At 36.3% G+C, this 27,641-nt stretch overlaps 1 protein-coding gene across 2 annotated transcripts in view; it reads left to right on the top strand.

The window, feature by feature from the left end:
• The window catches only part of LOC124354862, a 124,688-nt gene that overhangs the window by 40,609 nt on the left and 56,438 nt on the right, over window positions 1-27,641 (top strand). Inside the window, exon 1 of one of the 2 annotated variants that reach the window (XM_046805620.1) lies at window positions 23,913-24,064. The exons of the other annotated variant lie outside the window; for it this stretch is intronic. Within the exon in view, the coding sequence (XP_046661576.1) occupies window positions 24,034-24,064 (31 nt within the window). The 5' untranslated portion in view covers window positions 23,913-24,033. Of the gene's footprint in view, window positions 1-23,912; window positions 24,065-27,641 lie in introns of those variants that run through there. 2 annotated transcript variants of the gene reach the window in all.

Below are 27,641 nucleotides of genomic sequence, written 5' to 3'. Positions count from 1 at the left end.
TCGACTTTTATTGCGTAGTTCTAATTTCGTGTTAGTTCCAGTGCAAGAACTAGGAGATAGGTGCAAGATGTGCAGACGCTATGCCTTAGTCTATTTACTTATCTCATCGGTTTTTAAATTTATCTCGAAATTGTTGTTTTTTAACCTACATGATTTAAAATATCAATCAATTGTCAACGAAAGCAGAACATGAGGTAGATTACGCTGGAAATGAGTTCATAGTAAGAGAATAGAATACAAAAATTATGTTTTTTATACACAATATATAGTTTACTCCATTTTAAACCTAAATTTGGGTTTGTTTAGATTAGATCATTTGAAAATGGTTCATTAGTTACGTTATTTTTAGGAAATACTTGAACTTATGTAAAATCCAGGAAGAATATTATATTGATAGGTGTGACTTTTGTGCATTTTTCAGAGAACAATACAATCATATATAAGTGTGTCGATGTATAAACCCACTCCGAAAATTGGTTAGTTTAGTTTGAGTGAAAGTAATTTGAAAATTGACACACAAACAAATGACGCAGTCGGTCAATCTTTGAAATCTTGTCATCAGTCTGATGGATGCTTCACGCCGGTCCACAATCTAGAGACTTTACTGCCCACGTACCTTTTACAATATGCGTCAACTCTGTAAGCGTAATCAATTAGAAATTTGGTTTTCAACTCGAATGAGAGTTATGCACCCCCCCCCCTTCAATACGAAGAGTTGTTCATTGCTAGTAGCCATTTAGTTACTGTAACGCTAGTCTAGCCACATATAAAGTACAAACATAAGTGTATAAGTATGAGTATGTAAATTAATTATGCAGATGCTAATGAGTTTATCAAAACACTCGCCATCAGTTAATAGTTCAATCAAGCGATATTTACGCTGGAACTTTAAACACACACGCACACATACATACATATAAATATATATATATATATATATATATATATATATATATATATATATATATATATATAATGTTTTATATTTGGGCCATGGATAAAATGTTTTTTTAACCTATGTTCGTAATGTATTTGTGTTTCGGAAAAAAACAGAGTATTATTTGCTAACCAATCGTTACGAATCTTTTTTAAATAAATTTAAAACCAAACAATTTAAATATTAAAAGGGGATTATAACAAACAACTCCTAAAACTTACGTCCTTGTGAGATGAAACTGGTGTAAAAACAGTTGTGGTAGTGGAATGGTTATCGTTTAAGCTTATTAACTCCGGGACCCACGTTCGAATCTCGGTTTCACAAGTTCACAAATAACCATCTGTGACTGGCCTGAATTAATGTGACAGACTATTATGGGCGAGATTTTGTGATCTACGAAAATTTTGCTACACCTGCCATCCCCTTATTACTCTTTAATTACTCGATATTTTAATCTAAAATCGTTGAATTAAAACTACTTTTTCCATAGAGATTTTGTATAGTGTGTACAATATAATTTAGTTTTACATAATCAAAATCTAGGATTCAAGAAAAAATAAAATTTTATTTGGTATTGTCGTGATCTTAGAGGTAATATTATTACCTCCATTAAACCACTAACATGCCTAACACCTTAGTACCCAATACCTCACCACAATTTCGGACGGAAGTGGTCACAAGGGCAATTGACTCCGTAGGATACCTGTTCCGTTCCGATGGGTGACAGCGTGCGGTGCGGTGGGGCCACTCAGTTGAGAGCCTGAGCCCGAGAGGGGAAGCCAAATGTTGTGGGATACGGTAGGCTTATCTAGGTGTGCTGCTAAATTTAGTTTTCGTTAGAGACGCTAAGTAACTTACTGGTGTTAGACCTTTAATCAATTCTCACTGTAAGATTCTTACTTAAAATGTTTTTTTCTTTTTTTTTTAGTACAATTTAGACATTGCCATATTGGGGTATAAATTGAGAAACCCTACTTCCAAAAGGGCTGGTTGCGTGATACGTGTAGCATTATTAATCGTTGTCATGTTAATATTGTTGTAAATGGAGATACTACTTAATGAACATCTGTTTTGGCTTACCCTAACTTAAAAGATTGTTGTTTGTTAATATAGTAATATTGTACTGATACATTAGCAATGGATTAAATTATAGATTACAACATTGTAAGTAAATATTGAGGAGAACCCATTTTCAAACGGTCTAAGACGTTAGAATTTGGAACTTAGAGTTCCAACTTAACTTAGAGTTCAAATCCAGTGTGTTTTTTTGTCAGTACTGTCGATCTTGTTCTGTGTCGCCTCCCCCATATATTCTGTTTGGTATGATAATCATACAGAAAAGTGATGGGCAAAATTAGACTTCAAAGAGATAAGTCTATTCTTTAAAAAAATCTGAACTCATCCGTAATAATCCGAGGAAAAAATTTTTCTCTTTACAAGTTATCATCACGTGTTAAGATTTAGTAAAACTCATAAAGGCAGATCAGACGTGCGCCTGTTTTAGCTTAAAACCATTAGTTCTAAACTATAATTCTGTAATGTATTTTACATTGGATTAGAAAGTTGTACATAAAGTCATTTATATCCTTCCATTAAATTGAGCTGATGTGCACTGACTGGTGGCCTGGCGGAAGTGCCTCGGTCTCACCTCTCACCCGATGGCAGTAATGAACCCGTACAGAACACGTGGACGAGATGGTATCGCACATCGTGTTGTGATCGGCCCCCGGCCACCCTCGCACTTTCACACTTACGTAACCAACAAATTGAGTCTCTGCCAGTCTAGATCCTCAGGCAGATGTGACGCAAGGCCTGGGAGCGGGACATCTCCAGCGGCTGCTAGTACTGCTGCGTTTGCATCAGCGATCCGACTTTGCATCTTCCCCATGGTAATACACCGTTCCTCGTCTGTTACTGGGGCTCGACCGGTCTAGATCATCAGGCAGATGTGACGCAAGGCCTGGGAGCGGGACATCTCCAGCGGCTGCTAGCACTGCTGCGTTTGCATCAGCGATCCGACTTTGCATCTTCCCCATGGTAATACACCGTTCCACGTCTGTTACTGGGGCTCGACCGGTCTAGATCCCCAGGCAGACGTGACGCAAGGCTTGGGAGCGGGACATCTCCAGCGGCGGCTAGTACTGCTGCGTTTGCATCACCGATCCGACTTTGCATCTTCCCCATGATAATACACCGTTCCTCGTCTGTTACTGGGGCTCGACCGGTCTAGATCCCCAGGCAGACGTGACGCAAGGCTTGGGAGCGGGACATCTCCAGCGGCGGCTAGCACTGCTGCGTTTGCATCAGCGATCCGACTTTGCATCTTCCCTATGGTAATACACCGTTCCTCGTCTGTTACTTGGACTCGACCGGTCTAGATCCCCAGGCAGACGTGACGCAAGGCTTGGGAGCGGGACATCTCCAGCGGCGGCTAGTACTGCTGCGTTTGCATCAGCGATCCGACTTTGCATCTTCCCCATGGTAATACACCGTTCCTCGTCTGTTACTGGGGCGTTACTCTTCACTAATGGAGTTTAAAATTTGCCAATATTTATTTCCTAGTTTATTAGCACATCTAGAAAAATAACAAGTACAGTATTTGTTTGGATGAAAATATAGCAGAATCTGGTGACGCAATCCTATGATACTAGAAGTCGGATTTTGAATTTAACTTTGCAAGAAAGTTCACTATAAATATTAAGGACGGTTCTAACATATTCATAAAACTAAACACAAACCGTTAATAAGTTCTGTTTATTTAATTATTCTGTTAAAATTTAACTTTTATGCAACAGTGTGCAACTTTTTATTAATCTTAATCTTAATACACATGAAAGTCGTATAAACATCCTCAACCCCTTCCTCATGTGTACTATACATTACGAAAACATCTTAACAGAATAAGATTAAGGTGACTAAAATACGTCACCCATGTTGCAATCACGGTAAACCTTTTTATGTCTTCGTTAACAATAAAGCCCCTAAACACTAGTACCTGTGTCAGTTTTAATACGCTTTTCTTTATAAGGGCTTTTTAATTCTTTCTTTATGATTTTAATATTGTCCGTCGAAAATGGTGACTTTTGGTAAACGGGAGGACCAAATATTGCAGAAACAAGATTTTATTATCAATTTGCACACTATCAAGACATCTTAAAAAAAAGATTAGAGGTGATTCTAACTGTGTGTTTTCGAATCATAAACTTACGTTTTAAGGCGTTTATTTCAGAATAGCTTAATTTCTTTTAATAATTTGATATAAAGACATGAGTACACTGATGCCAACATTCCTCTGCAAATGTGTCAAAGCCATCCTGGCGGTATGCATGCGTGTCGATGCTTTTAGCAGATTGACGCCACACCCAGAGTCCGGTGTCTCCCGAAACCATAAATCGGGCTGTTATCAGCAGACTATCAGCACTGTTTTGGCGGCTCGGCAGCACAATAGTGTCGATAACATCAGCAGAGACAATGCCTCCATCCATCTCCGTGGCAGCCGCTTGCTCGCTCTGCCCGAGCTGCCAGTCCCTCATGTCTCACTGAACCCAGCCTCATCAGTGCATAAATAGTACGTGAAGATTCCCACTTGGTTTGCTTACCATGGTAACATTGAACTTTCTAAGTGTCCCTGGCCTGGTGAATGTATTTTGCTTGTTAGTAATTCACTCATTACACCAAAATGCAAAGGGCATTCAAATATATTCCTTAATATACGTTAAAGAGGAAACGTTTATTTAAATGAAATTCCTTTACAAATATTCAAGAGTTGAAATCGCGATAATAAACTGTTTGTATCGTCTAACTGAAGTATATTAACAATTGTATATCTGATTGGACAGTTTCGGAGAATTTCAACTGTTGAAATATTATGGAAAATATTACTGTCTGATTGTATGCAATGAAAATTACAATAATTGATTATTCATATTACATACCTACTGCAATCCTACTGTCTCCGATAAAATGCTAACAGAAGAAAAACAAAACAGTGCGTTGTTAAAATTTGATACATAAACATGACTTTAATCCGTAGTTGTTTCATATTTAGACATAACTCCTACAAATTTATTGATTTAGCATAATTATGACTAACTTAATTGGCTGACATTTTAAACCGACTTCCGCGGCTAATTAGATCAAAAATGGTTACTAATTGTATTATGATTGATTAAAATCTCAACCCTAAATAATTAAAACTATAGCGCTCTCTCTGATTTATAAAAAGATGTTAGTTACTGTAGTTGTCTTAATCCAAGCTATTATTGTCATAATCTTGATCTTATTAATAAAATTATTTTTATATTTGCCGAACTTTTGCAGGATCCGCGCGAATATTTGAAAATATGGTTTAAGTTACAACGCAATATTACAACTGATTTAATCAGCAGTAAAACAATCTGAGAAGAGATTGTTTATCACGAAATAGGTCGTACCAATCTGATAATAGGATTCTAAAATTAAAAATTGTAAGGAGGCACGTGCAACAATGAGCATCTGTAATAGGAAAGCAACAGCAAGAATGCACTATTCAGTGATGAACTTGTGGGCAACAACCTGGAGCAACGCTTATCACGCTGGGCTTCTAATGCTGTAAGGAGGCACGTGCAACAATAAGCATCTGTAATAGGAAAGCATGTGCAGCAAGAATGCACTATTCAGTGGTAAACGTGTGGACAACAACCTGGAGCAACGCTTATCACGCTGGGCTTCTAATGATGTAAGGAGGCACGTGCAACAATGAGCATCATCTGTAATAGGAAAGCATGTGTAGCAAGAATGCACTATTCAATGGTAAACGTGTGGGCAACAACCTGGAGCAACGCTTATCACGCTGGGCTTCTAATGATGTAAGGAGGCACGTGCAACAATGAGCATCTGTAATAGGAAAGCATGTGCAGCAAGAATGCACTATTCAGTGGTAAACATGTGGGCAACAACCTGGAGCAACGCTTATCACGCTGGGCTTCTAATGCTGTAAGGAGGCACGTGCAACAATGAGCATCTGTAATAGGAAAGCATGTGCAGCAAGAATGCACTATTCAGTGGTAAACTTGTGGACAACAACCTGGAGCAACGCTTATCACGCTGGGCTTCTAATGCTGTAAGGAGGCACGTGCAACAATGAGCATCTCTGTAATAGGAAAGCATGTGCAGCAAGAATGCACTATTCAGTGGTAAACGTGTGGGCAACAACCTGGGGTAACGCCCATCACGCTGGGCTTCCCAGAAACATCGTAAACTCTAGACACTTTGATTAGATTTTGCAAATAAATTTGCAGCGTGCGAGCGAAGAGGTACAATACCCCTGCGAGGGGCATTACCCTACCCTAGACCAGTTCCCGGCAATCGTAAACGTCATACTAGTATTAACGACCTACCTACCTTCATATTTGTCTGCATTTTTCAATCGCTAGTTTATGTCCGTTTTATGTCCCTCCGTCTCACGTGAGCAATGAAGACCTAGTAATAGACTGGCCTATTGAGCAGTCTTTGTTCTATACCGGAGTTGTGTAAATATTTAATACAATATTGTGTACTATTTTATCGTAATTCGTTTTTAATTTCGTTAATATTTTATTCGCATTAATGTATTCACAAACATTCTCAAGTTGGTTTTGTAGGCTTCCAGTAGTGGTATGCATGTAGTCAATATCAGGACTGAGAACGAGTTCAGTTGTCTCTTCTGAGCCATCACTGGATTCCGAGAATTACAGGAAGAACCAATTCAGTTCTTTAGCATACAACCGGAGTATGACAGGCAGATGATCACAGGCTCGCAATCTCCAGCTCCGAGCTCAATTAGACCGGTTGTAGATATATGGAATAATCCAGTAAACTGCCGACCGAGAACGGAACCAGGACCAGAACCGGACCGTAAGTTCAACATGACCGCATGCCGTTCGTGGTCGCACGCTATTCGTGCCCGGTCATATTTATGACGATCATAACCATGAACATCCGCCCAACGCTAACAGAGACGTCGCTCACGTCGGATGTACCGCTTACCCGCTCATCCCCACGGTTAATAGACACACCGGACCATCATTTCCCTCTGTTCTGTCACCATTTAATGCTCGAGGTTAATTGATCATCAAGTAACGTCTGCAGAACATTTTAACAGGTTATCTTGAAATCAAGCAACATTTTAATGGATCCACTTTGTCATCGTAGAAACTCAACTTGTCAGAATATTTTATTTAGATTGCTGTAATCATACTAGTGCTGTTTTAGTATGTAAATAGTTATCATTGAAAACATAAGATAGACAGATTGGCATATAACCACCTGGCACTCTTCATTATTGCTCTTTACACATAAACACTTAAATAAAAGTATTCTATATTGTGATTAAAACTAAATTGATAGTTTTGTTGAATAACTCGTTATAATTGTAATAAAACTCACTCATAATATTGAATGGTCACCCGACTTGTTCTGCTGAGACAACCCATAACTAATATTTTAATTTGCACGATTGTAGCGCTAACCGGAATACTCCACAAAAATAACCAATTAATTAACGTATAATTCCAAACTTACAATTAAACCGACCACAGATTACGTGGTTCATTAACAGTACAACAATTACACAATCATCAAACAAACCACTTCTATTGCATAATTCAAATTCATTTGTTGATTTAACACTCAACCAGTGAGGGAGCGAACAATTAATTAGACGAGTGTTGTGTTACGTATATTATTCATTTTGGGTGATGTCCACAAGGCTAATTGTTGGTATCTGTGTTTAGAAGTTAATCGATCATCGTTAGTTGAGGTGATCGAGAACATTATATTTGTCTGTCCGCAAGATATTTCAAGGACCGGGTGAATTAGAATGCTTGATGTTGTAATTTGCGCATCCTTTAATAATCCATAAAAGGATTAGAGTAAGCAAATATGAGGCTCAGATCGAAAAGTGTCCAGAGAGTTTAGAAAAATCTAGTCTTCAGATAATATTCCAAATTATAATACTACCGGCAAATTAGATTTTGTTTAAATAAGAAAATAGGAAAATAATAAGTTTGTACTAAAAGTGTTTTATGTGAACAGGTGTACAATATCCAATTTTGTACATGTATGTACTAGTTTTGCTGTGTGAAAAAGTGTGATATTTCGAACAACACATAAATACTGTCTTAATTTTACCCAGTTATGATGCCTATTTGGGGAAAATATCTATGAACTAGTAATAAATGTAGTAGATTGGAAGGATGTAGGAATATTTTTATGAGGTAAAAAGTCTTGTTCGGTAAATCTAGATATAGATGTTGTAACTTGGCATTAGTGGCACTTCCACAAACTATCATTAAATCAAAGTAAGAATTTATAATAATTCATCAAACTCAATCGAGTTTTCATTTCGGTTGTTCTTTTCTTCGGTTCTTTTCCAAATCATTTTGACGGATGTTTTACCTCTTATTAACTTTTACTGTGTAAGCTTTGATATTCGCCAATAAATAATGCAGTTCGATATAAATGTTAATTTTGTATTTTGCAGTTCTTTTATTTCTCACGTGGACTGAACAGTCGCTGTAGTCTATATAACCTCCTAATTAGTTTTGTTTACATCTCCTGACCTTCGAAATTGTCAAATCGTTTGCTTTCATGGCCTGGAGTTAATCTCTTCCCTATTTTAAACTCAATGTTATCCACTTGACGTACATTTTCTCTTGACTTACATAATGCCTACCAATCCCTTTTTACCATTACTTTGTTAAACACATTTCAGCCTGACATTTATATTATTTTATATATGTTGTACAGTACAATTGTTTCAACTCCAAATATAATTAGAAATAGGCTTGGATTAATTAGATCTTGATTTGACTTTTTATAATGGCAAGAATAATTTCCAACGACCTTTACTTATCTCGAGTTCTATCATATATTTTATATGATAAAATATATCCCTGATATTCAGAAGGAAATTGCCCGTGATGCCGCAGGTAAAAGCTAATATACCGTATATTAAGGGATGTCTTGCCTGACTGACTTGATTTATCAACGCCCAGATAAAGCTGGATTAGAATTAGAATTCACTGAACAATTGCTTCAATTTCAAACAAATTGAAAATTGTTTTAATATAAGCCTATAAAGTGTTGTTGGTAATTTAATTTCGTATCTACTGGTTGTAGAAAAGGTACACTTTATACTTATTGTGAATTATGTAAAGTATAATCTGGTGCATAATGAGGATGATACGTATTGTGCTTGATTCTTGCTGAAGGTGGAGTATTGGCCTTGGGAGACCAATGCTTACCACCTTATGGACTATCTAAACCTACAAGACATGAAGTAATTTAGGGTTCACACCAAAGAATACTTGCAAAGAATTACTGTCAAGAATTTTCTAACGGTTCACACTTAACTATGCTATCTTGAGTAGTGGAGTCTGGTACTGGATAAATATTTGTCCTAGATTCACATATTAGTATGGGTAAAACGTCTCTCATAAAGATACTCCTGGCTGAAGTTAGAGAAAATAAATATATTGCTTTGGCTACCGCACTAGCTGGAATAGCTGCAACTAGCTGCATTAGATGATGGAAAACAGTTCATTCTTATTCAAAGTACTACTGAACCTTGATAGTCCAGAAAATCCAGTTTGTAACATAAAATAAAATGCTTTAGCTGAAGTATTAAGGCAGTGCATGTTGATAGTCTAGGACGTAAGTACAGTACCATGCACAAAGACGACATTGAAGCTCTACATACAACCCTCTAAGATCTAATAAATTCAAATGAAGTTACGGAGCTGCTAGCTGGATACTTTTGGCAAACTCTACCGATCATTTCAAAAGAATTTGTGCATATAAAGTGAAAGTATGCATGAAACTGGCTTGCTTATGACATTATATGCAAAACACTTTTATAATTGAGAATACGAGAGTTCATTTAATTTATTAATTACCAATTGTATGCACAAATTTGGTAGTTTAAATACGTTTAAAACTCACAAATTTAATGAATAATGAATACATAAAATTTTTAATGAAAACTGATTTCACAAAAATAGGCGATACATAAACTAACTGAATAATTAGCTCGATATTTTCATAGTAGGAATTGATTTAATAGTCAGCTAGATATTATGATCATAGACATAAATTACTCATTAATTTATCTGACCACCACAATAAGATGCTTATGTTATCATTACTATCTATAACTACATCGTTATTCTGATTATAATTACTGACTCAGTTAAAGTTAGAATAACCCACTCCACTCCCACTCACGGATCGCCACCATTGCCCTCAATATCACGTTATTTCCATCGACAGTTTTGATATATGAATTTGCCCTCTAAAGTGACGTACTGCAGCATCTGCTAATTCAGTTATCGGAAGCTACGTACCGCATGCTACACAAAACAAATTAACTGCAACTCGTTTTTGCACATGACCTATTTCTTCATCGATAGTTTATTTTGTGGTCATCTATAAAACGGGCTTTAGTAAATACAATATAAAATTATGAAAGTGTGTGTGTTTTTTTTAAACACCGCAGTATTTTTCTACGGGGTTTGAGTACTTTAGACAAGCGCTTGAACAAAAATCAAAATTATGTTTTTATCCTGAAAATTAAAAAAGAAATCATGGGTTTAGTCCTTATGTTAGCTTGATCAATAGTATTTTTTATTAAGGTTGATGGTAACACTTTCTGAAAAAGTAGCATATCATTGTAAAGGATTTACCGTAAGTTCATAAATAGGACTTTGGGATTAAATTCAGAATTTCGATACATTGACTAAAAAACCTATATTACCAGAGAGAGGAAAATCCGGGGAATAAATTTTGTAAACATTCATACTCATAATGCAGCACGGAAACTATTATTAAAAATTAATGCGGTATTCAGATAGTAAAAGGTCTCTTAGGATAGGTGAGTCCTGAACTAAGGTAAGTTCTGCTTTAAGAGTAGTCCAAAAGCTTAGCAAGCAGAGCGTTTCGGACCAATAAATGATCGATTGGTTCCAATACATGTTCAGAGGTGTATTATAACAGTAGGTACATACCCATTCATTTCCTCTACCTCCTGTTCCATTATTGTTGTCACCAACGAGTAAATTAAATAGACAGGTTATCAGATAAATAGGTATATTATGAAAGTTTCTGTGACGAAAAATGATAATGCACCATTAGTGTTTATGGTAGAACGACAATGAATGGGACTCTCACCCACTCAGACATTGGCCTCTCAGGACCATCTGCACATTACTTCAAGAGGATACATACTAAATCATAAGAGGCTTAATAGTGTAATTTTATCTATTAAGTTGGACAACACCGATTCTGCATTATATTTCCTCTAATTTTTTTTAATAGACGCAGAGAGACTTAGTCATGCCTACCGCTCAGAGAAATCTTTTCGGACAGTTTCTAGCGACATTATTTCTTCGCAGGTCGACATGATCTGGTCAGTTTTTACCTGCAAGGACGTGCAATTAGAGCCAATGATTAATTTCAACCAAAGAATGCCAACAATCTTGTGCTGAGTCAGTACCACAGGAATTTTGATCTTGGCCATATTGGGATCCCGGTTAAATACAATGCAACAGAAATTAAATCAAGTCCTTCATAACGTGTGTGACCTAATCACCTTTACTTTTATGCATCATTTTACCTAAGATTCCTTGACTTTTATGCGGTTAGTACTTACATCAGATGAGGGAGGAAGAACGATGCAAGAAAAATCTAAACTAAAAATCTCAAACTACCTCCGAAATTTCATCTCCAAGCAGCGATACTAAAAGTGCAAATCATCATTCCCGGTTGCCTCAATCGATTGTTTGACTGAGTTTTAGGATGACGTGTAGGTTCATAACCTAATAAGCATCAGTTTGGTGGAGCGATTGTCCCGCGAGGAAGGCAGGGCAGGGCGCTGTGGTCGCGCCATGTGTGGCGAGCTGGGGGTGAGACTAATTTGGCCATTGTGTTGACCAGATGGGGACCGCATTACCATTTGTAATTAACAACACACAATGGCGGGTGGGTCGGGGTCACGTGGTACACTAGCCGCTCTGCGCTGTGACTGCGCGGCCGTTATGATTTACTGTCTGTCCGTCTGCGCTGTGTGTGCGGCGCGGCGCGGCGCGGCGGCGTGGTGCACGGCGCATGTGCACGATGTCGTCTGGCGCCTCCGCCGCTCTACGGCGCAATGCTCGGCTCGTCTTGACCTTTCTTCAGGACCGGTGTAACACAACACGGCTTTCTGCAATAAACGAACAACATCTGCAAAACGCTTCGGTAGACAAATGTCACTAGTTTTCCCAGTGAAAGGGCTTATTCATTGTTCTTGCACAATTGGTTATTATATACGTCAGCCGAAAAATATTAACTGTCAACAAATACCATAAATTAAATTGAATTTATTAGTAGAAAGTGCACAGTTCTGCAAACCATTTAACCATAGTCATCTGTGTTATTTTAACATCCTTGATTTGGCAATCTTACGTTTTCCAGACTATCACAAAATTCGGAAAACCCTAATTAGACGTTAATAATTAACTTTTGTGCAGAAGTGGTCTTTACCATCTTGCTCATCGTGAACTTTTCATCAAACACCAGGAGGTGTTTTAGTAGAAGTCTGAATTGTTTGTAATCAAAGAGATGTTCATTACCCTCAGGGATCATGTTGATTAGTCAAACGTAGTCGTTCAGTGTTACTTATTATTTGAATTAGAACATTTATTGCCTAAAAGATATTTGCAATCTTTTCACATGCCATCACACTCTCTGATAATGAACAAAACATCGTTATGATAAATTATTATAACTTAAACTAACATTTAACAAAATACCATATAATTTTGAAAGTTGTCGTCTTTTACGTTTGAGGGAAAACCATTGCTCTTTTTAGTAGTAATGTACAGCATATGGCATTAATTTAAAACCACTTTTAATTGGATACTTTAACAGTGTGCAATGAAAGAACCCATTAAAATGGACTAGATCTAAACAAAAAATAAAACAAATTATTCGAGTAACACCCACATTGATATAAAACACATTTTTACAAAATACAGCCTGTTTTTACGTATTAAATTTTTACGTTTATTATTTATCTTATATTTTATCTATAAGGTAGTCTCTTGCGACTTTCGTTGAAAACGTACAGTATCGGAGACGGTATGATGCGGCAGTACGTGTTTACAGTAATAAATCGACGTTAAACGACACGACCACGCAACCCGCGGACGTGTGCGTGCCCGTGCGTATGCACACGCAGTGCGTGACACTCGGTGTTCACAAGCTTGTCTAACCCATATAATAAATAACGAGTAAAGTTCCCAGTCTGCAGTCGTACGCGTTATCTAGGGGAATATCGGCGAATTTTAGTGCGAGGCGCTGGGTAGGCAATACGGGTACACAGCGACATCGGGGTTGCGATTTTCCCCTTTTTTCGTTGCGTAGTAGATAGGAATTTTTTCTGTGTCCGAAATAAACTTACGTATAACGTAACAAACATCCCCGATTTAATGTTTAATCTAATAAATTGTACGACACGTAGACACTATAAAGCATTGTATTTATATACTCGTCCTTCACATTGAACTCTCCTAAACAATATGTTTACTTGCCTTAGTATTGAAACTAGCTTTGTACAAAAACAAGGTTAAATAAACAAATCTTTAAGCCACTACTTTAATCACAACATATTTGAGTTTTTTAGCAATTAATATAATAAATAAAAAAACAATTTTTTAAACAATAATTTAATCATATCAGAAGAGATTTTTGGACGTTTGTTTCAAACTTCAAACCTAATGTAAATAAAACTATTAAATTTCAGTATACTTTCATTTTATTATTATTTATTCACTATTAGTTATATAACAAGAAAAACAACAAGATTATTAAGGAAAGTATTGAATTTATTATGAAGAAAAAAGTCCTGTGGACAAGTACATAACAATTAGGTATCAAGTTGACAGCTACTTCTTCTCTTGACTATTTTTATTGTTTGACATTAAATTACAAGCCTTGTGTTAAATATTGAGTTCTTTATTAAAAAAATTTCAATTTTTAATTTTGAAGCAATCATTAAGCATGTTTGATGTGCCTATAAAGTGACGTAAACTATTTTAAAACTTATTATTATTAACCAGTTATAGTGCCACTATTTCCTTGAACTATTGTTATAATGATCTAGCATCTGACCTTTATGGTATGAAACAAACAAGACTAAGTCCAATTGCGGCGGAATGGAAAGTTATGGAAAGATTACCGGTAGAAAAAAGGGGCATTGTGTTGATTTTGAAAGCCCAAGGCAATAATTGGACTGGTGAGTCACGCCATGGCATCAATGCAACAGTTACAGCATGGTGCAATAAAGGCGTAAGTCCACTGAACAATAAAATATGTGTGCAATACAAGGAGGTAGTAAACCTGAGGCGAGCGCACTAACACTTATTGTTGTTATACCCACTATCCCTTCTATCGTTGTTCTGTTTCAGTCGATACTCTGAACCGAGTGCTACTAAATTGATCACAGGAGTGTCAAATCTTATTGATTTTACTTTGTTTGAATGTAATAAGCTTTAATCGCCATCATTTGTGAACATTGTTTGCGCGATCTGTAACTATGCAGATTGGTTTTCGTACATGGAGTGTTTCCTCAACAAGGAGTTCGCTGACTATAATGGATGAAAATTTTAACTTGCCTGTTTTAACTACACATTTAATAATTGCATGTCAAGCTTTACGAGTGAGTGAGTATCAAAACTCGTAGGTAGTAATAAACGGAATCATCAACATTGACTATTTTTGTTGCTTACATTTTAAGATACAAATATAGACTCACGTTTTTCAAGTAACAATGACTTAACTATTTTAGTAAATATTGAAAGAAACGAGTAATTAATGATTCTTAGAAGATAAAGAAACCAACCTTTCATTCGATTTCCGCGTACGTTAGTTACCAAAATTTAAAACAAGTTTAGATCACAACGACCAAATGGTTAGTGTTCTTACTTCTTGATTCCTTACCATATGTGTAAGCATTCAAGTAAATTATGCTGCACACTCGTGGGAAATCTGCTTGTAATAGTGACCACCAGGAACTGGAGTATGGTAATGTCAGGATAATGTCCGGCGATCCAGGAACACACGGACCCTGGGAACCTTCAGGACTCCTGCTGGTCTAGCGGAGTCCTGGAGTCCTGCTAATCTTCAGTAATGTTCCTGCAGGCTACGATGTCCTTAGTTCCGGGTACATTCATGTCTCCTGTACCTCCATTGTATCAGGACAAAACCGTGCTCTAATTTAACCCAGGACTCGCAGAGGAATAATTTATTCTTCTACAGATCTGCTTTCTTCAGGTTTGCAAACCCTAACACAAACTTGGCCCCAAAGTAAAGTTAATTATTTACTATTATACTAATTGTATACTTAATATAGTATTATACTCTCACTCAAAGCTCAGTACTTATACTAAGAACCATAACTAAGCAATACCTATAACTAGCACTTCTTAGGATACAAAATGTATGTATTGCCTAACTTTGAAGAAGGGTTTAGGTCAACTCAGTATACGAATTGACATATATTTTGTCTATATCAAATGAATAAGCATACATTTTATAAAGCCGAGAAATTTCAGCATTTTATTCAATATATTGTTAATCTTTTTCTTTTCTCCATTCTGTAGGTTTCCTACGGTTTACAACATACATTACATGTCTTGTTTATGTTTTAGGTGTGTACTCTGGTGAGGGTGAACCCATTTTACTTCAAATTTTTCCTGCTCCATTGAAGTCGGTTAGTAGTTTTTCTTCCTTTGCCAAACAAATTAGTAGATATTTGTTTGTCTCACTAGTAGAGTTTTCAAATAGAATGAACGGGTTTTATATGCAGGTACATCCCTCGAGGCTATCAACTGTAAAATGGTGATTTCTCACGACATGTAAACGACACAAGAATTACAAGAATGTGTTTAAAACGAAAGAGAGGCTGCATGGTAAGCCTGGCCATGTAATGTGTCTATGTCTCTGTAAGTACTCAGTGTACACCGTCAAGAAGCATGCGTGATTTAGAATGTTACTTCCAGAATGCAAGGAACCATAAGCTCCTTATCGACCTGCTCAGTGGAATTGCAAACGTAATGGCAAACCGGTGTAAGGTAAAGCTTGGGTCATAACAACTGACACATGTCGCTATTAGCAGTAGTGCCACCACACCTTGACCTGCCCCACCGCACCGCCGGCGAAAGTATTGCCAACTGTTGATTAATTACGTGGCAGGCCGATTAACCCAGATAGGGCGCGCGGTAGTATGTTGCCTACTGTGCGCATGCGCGCTCAAGGACGAGAGGTTACGCACGTACTGCCTCCGCGCCACGCTGAGCTGCCGTTTTGGACAAACAATAATCTCAGTTAAACATTACTTTTGAGGTTATGTTGCCCCCATTAATCTAGTTTCGAGTTGCGCTATTTCTCTTGCTGCTAAAGGATTTTTCTGCGCACAATAACATACTTTTTGAGGATTATAAGAACCGGGTACTGTACTTAAAATAAAAATTGTTATAGACGTTTTCATCTTTCAATTGCATTATGTCCATTAAAATTATACAGTGTTTAATTTTAGAAAATTGTCAGATATCTGTTTTACTAACTGGGCCACTTATAGAGAGCCGAGTAGTCTAATTTTACTGCCCATCTGTTTTTGTCTTTATTTTGCCCATCACATCTCCACCGTCTTTATTCAAAGGTGAGCTGACTTGCATATTATAAGGAACTTTGGTATCTAGGTATGACACTATCCATAGTATACCCCTGAACAGATAAATACAAATATTCTTTACGAGCACAGTCTTTGAACAATTTATTGAAGTGCACAAGCATAATCTCGATTCTACATATTAAAAAAAGTACAATCTACGAACAAAGTGGTTTCAAAACTGAATGTGTAACTGCGTTAGTTTTTCTTTCTACATAATAAAAAGGTTTAATATAAGGATGGTGACATTTCAGCTAGCTTTGCGTGAGTTTGTTATTTTCTCAATTATTGTTGCATGTTTCACACCAGGTAGCCGTTCGAATGTATAACCTATCAGTATTCCACATACAAATATAATTACAATTTTATGTGTCATATTAATACATTATAATAAACATTTAGATTATTATTTTTTTGTTTATTTCCAACACATATAACTCATTATTTATGAATTAATTTTTACTTTAAAAAATCGAAAATTTCCGTTCCTTTTATTTTTATTTTGGTGTCAATTTGTAACACCATATTTACTTTGTCATGAACGTTCATTATTGAGTAATTAATTTTTATTATTACATGACAAAGCCCCTCCTCCCTTGTTCGATCACTTCCATAGTTTAATCATAATGAAAGTTTATATAGCTGAACTATGTTTTCCCTCTATGAAATATTACAGAAAGGCGTTTATTTAAAAAGATTGTTAGGTACTTATGTAATTCTCATAATGTACGAGTACAAGTTTTTATAATAGAAGAAGTTCATTTAATCCGCAAGCGAATAATCCACAGACGAAATATTCGACTCTCGGGTTATATGTATGTTTCTGATGCGGTAGCACGGCTGGAAGCAGTTATAATCGGACAATAACCCTCGCCCTTGCTCAGGATTATGCAATGGACGCTGTCAGACCCGCATGGACGGGAGTGCGTCGAACCTAAACGTTTACTATTCAATGGCAGAGGTGGGCGTGCAGGCTCTGCTAGCAGGAAGCAGATCGATCTACCAATTAGAGAAGTACGCAGACGCACCGCGCCAAGCAGTACTGGTAGGCGCCTAACGGGTCCCGCCTACCAGTACTGAGCGCAGTGATTGCCGCGAGGATTCAATATTGCATCAGCTGCTGATAGATTCCCTGACAGTCTAGTTGACCGCTAATCGCTAGCGAGATATTCAGGGTAAACGAGTGTCGGGTATGCGACTAGCGTAGAAAGAACGTAGAATCTGATTAACTGATAGTTGTATTCCTTTAACAGCCTATTAACCTTATATAGAACTGATTTGTTGATTCGCGTTTCTGTCGGTGACAGACACAAGTTGTAGCCTTTTGAGCGATTCCGTGAAGTTGACTTTCTGACTGTGAAAGGTTTTCGTCGTACAGGACAAGGATACGCGTGAGTAAGGTCAATATACCAGTCTTATTCACACGTTCCACATATGACGTAAAAGGGTGAGTGATCGAGTACTAATAATTTTATACGGGATCTTGGAAATTTTAAAACGATGAAAAGGTACAGATTTTTCAATATTGACCTTGTTTTGCTAAACTAAGAGGGTTCTTTTGGTGTATAGTACATTTCAAGGATTTCGCATAGTGAAAATCATCACAATATTGCTAATTTGTAATCAACATTATTCCAAGTCCTGTTTTTATTTATAATTTCTTTGCTAAAAAGACCAAATTTCAAAAAGAACAGATTTTCAAACCTAGGATTAAAAACTATACCTCGGCACCTTTTTTTAATTCCAATTACATGATCATTATTATGTGCTTGTAACTCCATGAAGTTTTATGACAAAACGTTTTCAACGACGCGACTAGCATTGATGTCTTGGAATTGTGTTTCGCCTCAACGGATGCGGTGCTGTTTCCATTTATCAAGGTCCGCGAGCAATTTCTCTCCCTCGCTCGTTGTGATGGTGAAAGTGAACAAATAGGTCAAGAGTAATTTGTCTATAACCATCAGCCCAGTGGCACACCTGTTAGATACTCTGGAATCAATTGTTTTCACATGTGGCGTCACGGCTAGAGGTATGGTACAGCTTACATTCTGTTTTGTTGTTGTTTTTTTTTTTAATACTGAAATCGCATACTTTTGTAGTGAACTTGATCGTCTTCAAAATTAACAAACCTCAAAATTGAACACTTTCCCAAACCTAGCAACAAACTAGTTGCGTTTCATCAATGGGTGGTTCTGAAAATGTGATATTTATAGAGAGACATCCACTCACAATATGTCAACTCGTTGGACATACTGTACAATGATATTCTAGTTCACAAAGCGCGACCATTGTAGACAACCAATAATCAACTTTGTTAGTCACACACGTTGGAAAACTGTTTCGTTGTTTCATGAAAATAATCAACGTTATTGTAGTTTGTATAGCCTGTGTTCCTCTTTCACCAACAAATGTTTAAGAATAATTAAATAACTGTTCCACAACCAAAACTAGATTAGAATAAATTTTAAGTTAGCTTAAAATGTCATCATTTCACAGCAGTGTATGTTTCTTTAATTTACTCGGAATTGTGTATTATCTTCTCGATATATACGATCGAGGGTGTCCTTCAACGTTTCGTGTTATTAATGATCATAGATGCGTATTAACTCTTTGATTAATTAAAATTATAGTAATGCCAATTAATATGTGAGATGTCGTTGTTGTTTGACACATTCATATTACTAATTGATGTCGTGCTCATACTGGACTATAATTGATGTCGTGCTCATACTGGACTATTATAGTCCATTTAAGAGTTGGGTGTGTTATAAACCAATAACAGGAATCCTATATTTCCCTATGTTTGTGTCAAGTAAAGGAGTATAGATAGAGTAAACTAAAGCGATTTCAATTTTTTTTACTTAATTTATTATTACATGTGAGTTAAATTCAAAACTAATTTGTACCCAATGAATGTAACCTCCGACTAAATATCGGATACTGCAGTAGGAAATTAACGATCTCGCGTCCCGAGGAGAGTTTGTTTCGTAATTTAGAAGCTTTTGTTCAACGCTCACCAGTTCTTAAAAGAAGAACCTTCTTTGTTTCACCAGTTCGCTTTCAAAGCGTTTATCGGATTTGTATTGACCGTCTTCAAAACAATAGTATTGCGAGGGTTTCGCAAAAAGAAAATCTCTTGCCAATTACTGCGAAATATTATGTCCTTAATATTTAATAACCCACAGAAAGTTTACTGAACAATTATTATTATACACAATTACCGGCACACGTCTGCTATTTCATTTGCTGCAATCAGCTTTGTAACATTAAACTTTATAGGTGCTAAATTCATAATATAACGGTAAATACTAATTACAATTCAAGAGCAACAAATCGTTCAGGCTCGGTTTACTCATGGTTTAGAACTAAACCTTACGGTATGTAATTTCATAGGTAAAATTTTAAATCTTTTTTCATGTTTTAAGATTTTATTTTGAACAACTTTTAATTTTATAACATTTTTTATTCAGGATTGTATGTTCTATCTGAGAACATAAATTATACACTAGGATTGGCACAATTTTATGTTTAGACTTAGACTACACTACTATACACAACTCAGTATAGTTACAATTTTGTTTGTTCTACTTACGTCGATTCAAAGCCATAGCTTAGCACGTTTATTGCGATGGACGCACATCACTAGTATTATGCCTGTCCTATCATGTCTCATGTCGCAGTGAAGGTGCTACAGAGGTGTCACAGTTTGATGAAAATTGCGCCCTCAGCTGAACTCATTCACGATACGAAAACACTAAACGTCCTTTCTTAGGTAAAGACTGACGGAACCGGATGCAAGTATAGCGGAGTTTACAGGCGTATACGGGTTCATTAGGAGATAGCATCGTCAATAGCTGAACGGTGGAATACACATCTAGTCATACAAAGACTTCTTCATGTGAAAGGTGTTTTATTTGGAGTCATCCGTTACATTATTTTCCTTGTATTATACTCTTTTCTCCCACTGATAACATCAGTGTTCTTAGATCTCTTCCTTCATCAACCCTCCCTCCCCGTCAACTCAGTCTCGTAATGTTTTTGAAGGCATATCTCTCAAAGAATCAGTCTTAAAAATGTTTTCTCTGACTATATTTCGGTTTTGTTTTGTAGTTCTACCAATTTTTTATATTTTACTTAAATGTTTATTAAAAATGACTTTAACGTTTCAAACAAAATTGCAATACATTACATTATTTTACAAAAACAGAATAATTAGAATAACATTAAATATACACAGTTAAAATATATTTAACATTCACTAAACATTGTTGATCTGGGTGTACACACACAAAAGTGCCAATTTCTGTTTGGCTTTTCCAGCCATTAAAGGTTAGTAAAACTACTATACGTATTTTAATTCTTGTAGTTTTTAACTTGCTTTCAATGTATTCGGCAAGTGTTTCTGTGTTTTTTTATAAAACGAAATTGAAGAGGATTGGGAGGTCCTCAATTATAATTTATTGGTTACTCATCAGTTGCAATGAACAACCGCTACTTTGTCTCTAACGGTAATATTATTTTAATATATTATAATATTAAAATAATATTAGTTTTTGCCTCCAGTAGTAGAACTAAATAATAGCGAAGTTTACTTCAAGTTCCAGACATAATCCTGTCTCCGGGGTACATTTTCAAAGCATTCCACTACCCCTAAGTATATATTATACATTCTTAGATAAAGTAGGGTGCTCAATAATCACGTAATAAATCATGGTACACCTGGTTTTCGTTAATGGGACAGTTTTAGAACAGTAGTTTGTGGTTTATTACTTGGTGTAGACTACGTTATGAAGGATCGTAACGTTATAGTAGTGAATATTAATGTCTCTACGGCTCTCCTAGATGTTACAACAACTATCTGGGTAAAACTACTAATACATCTTTTTACTTTACTTGTGCCACTTTGATAGGTTAGGTCAACCACAGTTGAAGGTAGCAGACCAGCTGGTTGTTAGAACAGGTATTAGTCTCACATGTATGGTCAAACCTGTACACGAAGTATTTCTTAACACATGATGAGTTGATTACTTCTGATCACAGAGTTTGATAACTTGTCACAATGTAATGACAGCGCAGTTGAAGGTAAACTACAAAAAAGCTTAATAGTTGGAAATGTGACTTTTTTCAGACGTGCCTAAAAAAAATACTAGCTTTTTGGAGGTTTTTAAGTATAAAGACTGGGCAGAAAAGTTAAATTACTTACACAGAGTACAGGTATAGTTTTCCATAAGTCACAATAACACAGTTATTTCGACATTACTAACGGTTCACTCATAGTTGGTGCAAAAGTAGAACATTAACAACACATGTATATTGTGTTGCTAACTTTGAACAACAACACACAAACAACAACCTGGCGTTGTCAACTACTCTCACCCGCCCTGGGGTAACCTGGGGTAATAATAGCGAATATTAGTGTTCATTACAGTAGCTAAACAGTGAACTGCTCAGATGACTCCGGCCACGCCCAGACCCTTCGTATTTACAAATAGTGATTCCATAGCTGTAAGTTGAATAACATTGTGAACCTAGTTATTGCTCAAGAAGCCGAATGTGAGGTGAAAATTCAGGCGAGGTCAAGTGCGACATAAAATGTCACCTAATGCAAGAGCAACCGCAATCTCCGCCATTACATCTTAAACCCGCTTTGAATTAAGAATCCACATTTCATAATGGTATAAAGTGTGTTTATCTAATTACCGTCACAAAAAGGAGCCGGAGTGTTATTACGGTTATTACGCTCAGAAATGCGGTCCTGGCGACTAACACGTACACGTACGTCACACGACGTACGTCCTCAGGCCGAGCGTCGGCCCCGTCACCGGGCGGGAATCTGGGCCTGGGTCGGCTTTTTACTGGTTGGAATTCGCGACAAGAAAGCAAGGTTAATGAATGTTTGTGAACTCATTTTTAATAAGCTTATTTTCTATGGAGTTGTTTGCGCTTTTTGTCGGAACATTCTTCGTGTCGCTACTAGATCAGAGCGGCTGGATAACGAGGCGAAATGTTAATGAGGGAATTATCTAGATTGTTAACTTCAAACAGAAATTACGGTCAGTGTTTGGTGTTCTTTGAATATAAAACACATTAAGTAACATTCCATGAAATAACTAAGCTCTCAGAGACAGAGAATGGTTTTTTATTTTTAAACTAAATGGGCAAGTAAAATTTATTATTACTCCCAGTATTGTCGTCAAAGACGGTAGGCTATGTTGCTATTTCTTCTCTGGATTATAAAATAATAATTATTCCATTAGTTTCATCGTCTATTACACAGGTATTATACAGGTGTAACAAATTCTTCGTTGGAAAATAATGAAACAAATAATGTGATCTTTTCAATATTAGAAGTATTAAATTTCTTGTTATCTGTTAAAATTTGACATTGTGTTCTTATTCCCATTGCATAAATTTTTGCAATAGAATAAACTAATCTAGTAATTAATTTTAAAATTGCTTATTCGCTTGCATAATATTTTTTACTTTATATAATTTATGAGTTTTAATTTCAATTGCAGTTTTATATCGACATGAGTATTTAAAAACAGAGACATACTTTACAAAAGAACTTGTGTGTCAACTCTTTGAAGTGCATTTTCCTTAGATTCCGATTTATATAGGAATCTTCCACAAACTTCTAAAAGGGTACTCCTATATAACAGATATTTATCTTTAATACAGCAAAACCCTATCAGGAAATTTTTATAGAAACCGTTCTAATATTTTTAATACTTATGAGTTAAATTGAAGAAAAATAATTAATTTGTTTGTATATTTTGGTGATGTTTAAACTTTCTACAGTATTTGTTCTTGAGGTAGACATTTGACTCGTCGTAATGTGACTAGGCAACAAATACGAAATAAATCCAAGATTTCCAAAGGAAACAAAAACGCATAATTTCTCATCCAAGAAGAATTCTGTATTCATGAAGAAGTGGATATTCCAGAACCCTGTGTAACTTACTGGTCGAGTCAGAGTCTGCCTGTCCTGCACTGACCTAAGCTACTTTGCATCACAATGCGGTGAGGCGAGTGCCGCCTGTAGTAACTCTACAAGACTTGTGACACACAGGACCCATAACGTACGCTGAACATCCTCGCTCACAGGTATTTCAGAAACGTCATCATCATGCGTCTGCCAGCCGCGGGCTCCTGGAGTCCGCTGGCACTTCGCCAAGTTCTCTGACTCAACGGGGGTTACACATTTTCTCGTCAGATATTCGTTCATGCTATTTCCTTCCACATTCCTCGTCTGGTGGTCTTTCGGTGTAGTTCGATAGAGAGGAACGGCGGTACTGAAAGTTATTCCTCATATGTGTTACATTTATCCATTTCGGTTGAAGTGTACTTGAATACTGCAGTATTCATATTGATGACTCCGTGTTCCAAGATAAGACTATTACGTAAGTTTTCGTCATTTAACTATTGTATTGTATCTTCATCTTTAATTTTGGTTTCATTTAATGTAATATAGTCTGTATAAAAGGATTGTTTTAAAAAGTTAAACAACCTGATCAAGACGTTATGTACATCTATAAAGCTCTAACATAAATCTTTACTTGTTATATTTAGATCCGATTAATATATTTGCATTAACTAAAGATGTGTAATTTATCTTTGTAGCTTAGGGAATAATTACTTAGTTTAGGTACATGTACCTTAAAACTTAACTGTATTATTGTTATAAAAATCCCTCTCTGGCCCCTGACCTGCTTTTATTCATGTTAAAGCCTGAAGTAGCATATTTAAACCTTTGATTTTAATATTTTTAGTCATTTCCTTAGTAACTAGTGCAATGTTTTTACAGTTAAACAGTCATAGAGCTATAGTAAATGTTAATGATTTACAATTTTATAAAAAATACAATTTGCACGTTTTATTAGAACTAAAAATGAATACTTTTTAAAGTTAGCCCTGTGCCTTTTTATTTTGTTTTGAAAACTGTAATGATTTTTTGGGAATTAAACTCTTAATTTCAATTTCTCCAATTCAACACAACTTTCAATAATAATTATAGTCTGTCCTAAAGTATTATTCCTGAAGGATTACGGACAGATTCACTCGCCGCGCCGGCCCAGTTGCTCTCATGCATGCACTTTCAACCTAACAGTTAGGAGTAGGCAGTCAATTATTTCAAACTTGTATTGATCATTTCTATTACTTCTTATTAAACTGAGTTACTTTTATAACACTAATTTTAATCATAATAAAATAAACAAATAATTCAAAATACGATTTATTTATTAAATATAAAAAGTAGCTGTATGTATTAGGGCACATCCAAATTATCATTCCACTATTTTGTCATACGTGTGCAGGGTTTAGACTAGTTTCATTTATTTTCATGAAACAACATGGTTTATTTTGAAATTATGTATTTTTTTACACACAAAACTTTAAAGTAGTAATTATGTACGCCTAGTGCCAGTTAATGACTCAGGATAGGCAAGTAGAAGGTTACGGCGACACCCTATGTTGCGTGTAGTAAAGGGTCCATAATACTTCAAAAACAGGACAGAGTATAGTTCCAGTACACTATTTCATAGCTATACAAGTGAATAACTTTATTTCTAAGTCACATTGGACTTACTTGCCTCCGTTGCTAACTCAATTTCAATTACAATTTGAAATAATCTTCATTCACACAATATTGTAAACAGAATGACTTCTATGTAAAACCGTAAAAACCCATATCAGCACAAACAGTAACGCCTCTTGCATGTGTGTTACCATTCTATAAGAGGGCTCAGGAATTGATACATTCTCCCTGTAAGGCCGCCAGACAACGTAAGCTTCTATATGGCCTGGTGGCGTGCTGAACCCGAGTTGCAACCCCCATGTTTCAATATCATCACTTACCCTCCTTCTCACTAGCTGGGAGCCGCCCCAGGTTATATTTTGTGTCTGTAAACATTACGAATTTAAGAGCATTGTAAGTTATATCAGTTATACACCTGTGTACTTACGCACGTTTTCAACGTCTCCTCGTGTTTACCATGGTGGCCCAACATGCGTCTTTCAGATTCGACAGTTTACAATATTTGAATGTACCCTTCTTTGTTGGAATATATATGTAAAAATTAATAAGCAATTTTGTTAAGTTCTTTAACTCATTTATATTTATATTTCCTTATTTCTATGTAACTCTAAACCACAGTTAAATATAGTCTTTACACTAGTTTTTAGTAGTAAACTCTGAGTTTTTTAAAGATTATAAACCAGTTAGGTGATCTTAACAATGCGTCCCCCATCGCTGCTGTTAGGAAAGAGTTGGGAGTTTTTTAATGTTTACATAAATAGGCGAGCAGAACGGTAATGGCCATAACGTAAGAAACAGCGAAACATATTTCAGAGCTTGAATCATAGAGAGTAAGTACTATACAACTCCATTGAGCTCTCCGGCCTAACTTCAACAAATAGTTTATAGCTCACATCTATTGACAGCACTGACCCAGCAAATTCTAATTCTAATTATATTCTAACTGTAACGACGAATGAAGTGACAGTTTGTTGGTGGTCTGCTTGCAAGGAAATTCGTGTTCAGTAGTGAACACGTCCCACGATTAGCAGCCACGCATTTTATTGCTTAACGCGTTCATCGCGAAGGTACTTTGGCCTCTAGTAGACTTGTACATTGGCCAAAGCCTTGAGAAATCAAAAAAGTGATACGAAGAAAAGGCGGTGAAAAGTATACAGCTCAATAGAAATGGAAGTCATATAAATGCTGCAATAACCTCGCCGAGCCATCGTCTCGGGATATTCATGAGAATCTTCTTGGATAAGTAAGCGTAGTTACGTTTTTACATAGTTTATCTTTTATTATAGGAAAATACGTACATTGCTACTAAATAAGTTGAAATTAGAGCTAGAAGGCTCCAGTTTGCCAGTTTGATGTTCGTGAAGAGAATAATTTGGGGAAACCGGGACACGGAAACGTTTAAACTTGGGTGGTAAACTGTGCTGTCTAATTCATCAAGCAATGTAAACATATAACTTAATCAAACAACCGAAAGTGTTCGTGATCACCGTGATTTTTCGCAGAACCGAGTCGCATGTCCGGCGATCGTCTCGGTAAGAGAAGACGCTCGCGCTCGCTTCTGTCCATATTTGCGGATTCCTAATGGTGCGGGAGGGATGTTCGCGGCAAGAATCGCATGCCGGGCGACATTTCTACTTCCGGCCGCCATATTGATCCGGAAGTGGATGTCACGGCCGCCATGACAATCGCGTGTCGTCCCCCATCATTTGAGACACATCGCCGTAAGTTCAACTTAAACAACTAATAATTCTTTCCGTTCTTACAGCCGCCCGACGATTTACAAGCGCTTCTATTAAATAACTTTATATCTCCATAGCGACTTGACTAATGAACTCGTGTGCTCACTGACTTCGTGCAGTTCAACTTGCTTTCCACAACACTGCTCTGTTGTTTATTGGACTGTGCTTTACCGCCGACTTTCGTTCTTTACACCAGACTCCTCGGGAAAATTCCAATTCGACTTTTTTCATGCTTACGTCCTCTAGTAGGGTCTATTAATATTCGTACATTAAAATATTTGTTTGAACATGTAATGTTCTTAATTTATAAATCATTACAAATTGTTATATCCTATATTCATTAATTACATACGTGCTGTAAAAAATCATAGTCTTATTTACATCCGGATTTCCTTAAGCTTGATTACACAATTCAATAACATTTAATTTTAAATACCTATAAATTCCCGTGGAGTAATAAAAAAATAATGTAGCCTACTTTGCAGTCGTCTGTGAAGTTATATTAAAACGGAGTAATTAAAAGACTTTAAGATAGGCGAAACCGATTGCACCACCTTAACTTTAAAAATGTTGTAAGTTTATATATTAAAAAAGTAAGTTAGGTAAAAGGTACATCAGACATGAAAATTTGAATATATTCAACGACTGCTAATGGGAGGCGATACGCTCCTCATAAATTTTGGTTATTTTAGTAATATACAA

This window comes from Homalodisca vitripennis, chromosome 2 (genome assembly GCF_021130785.1).
Source record: "Homalodisca vitripennis isolate AUS2020 chromosome 2, UT_GWSS_2.1, whole genome shotgun sequence".
NCBI lineage: Eukaryota > Metazoa > Arthropoda > Insecta > Hemiptera > Cicadellidae > Homalodisca > Homalodisca vitripennis.
Note: the sequence above shows the minus strand (reverse complement) of the source record. Positions and strands in the feature narration are given on the sequence as shown.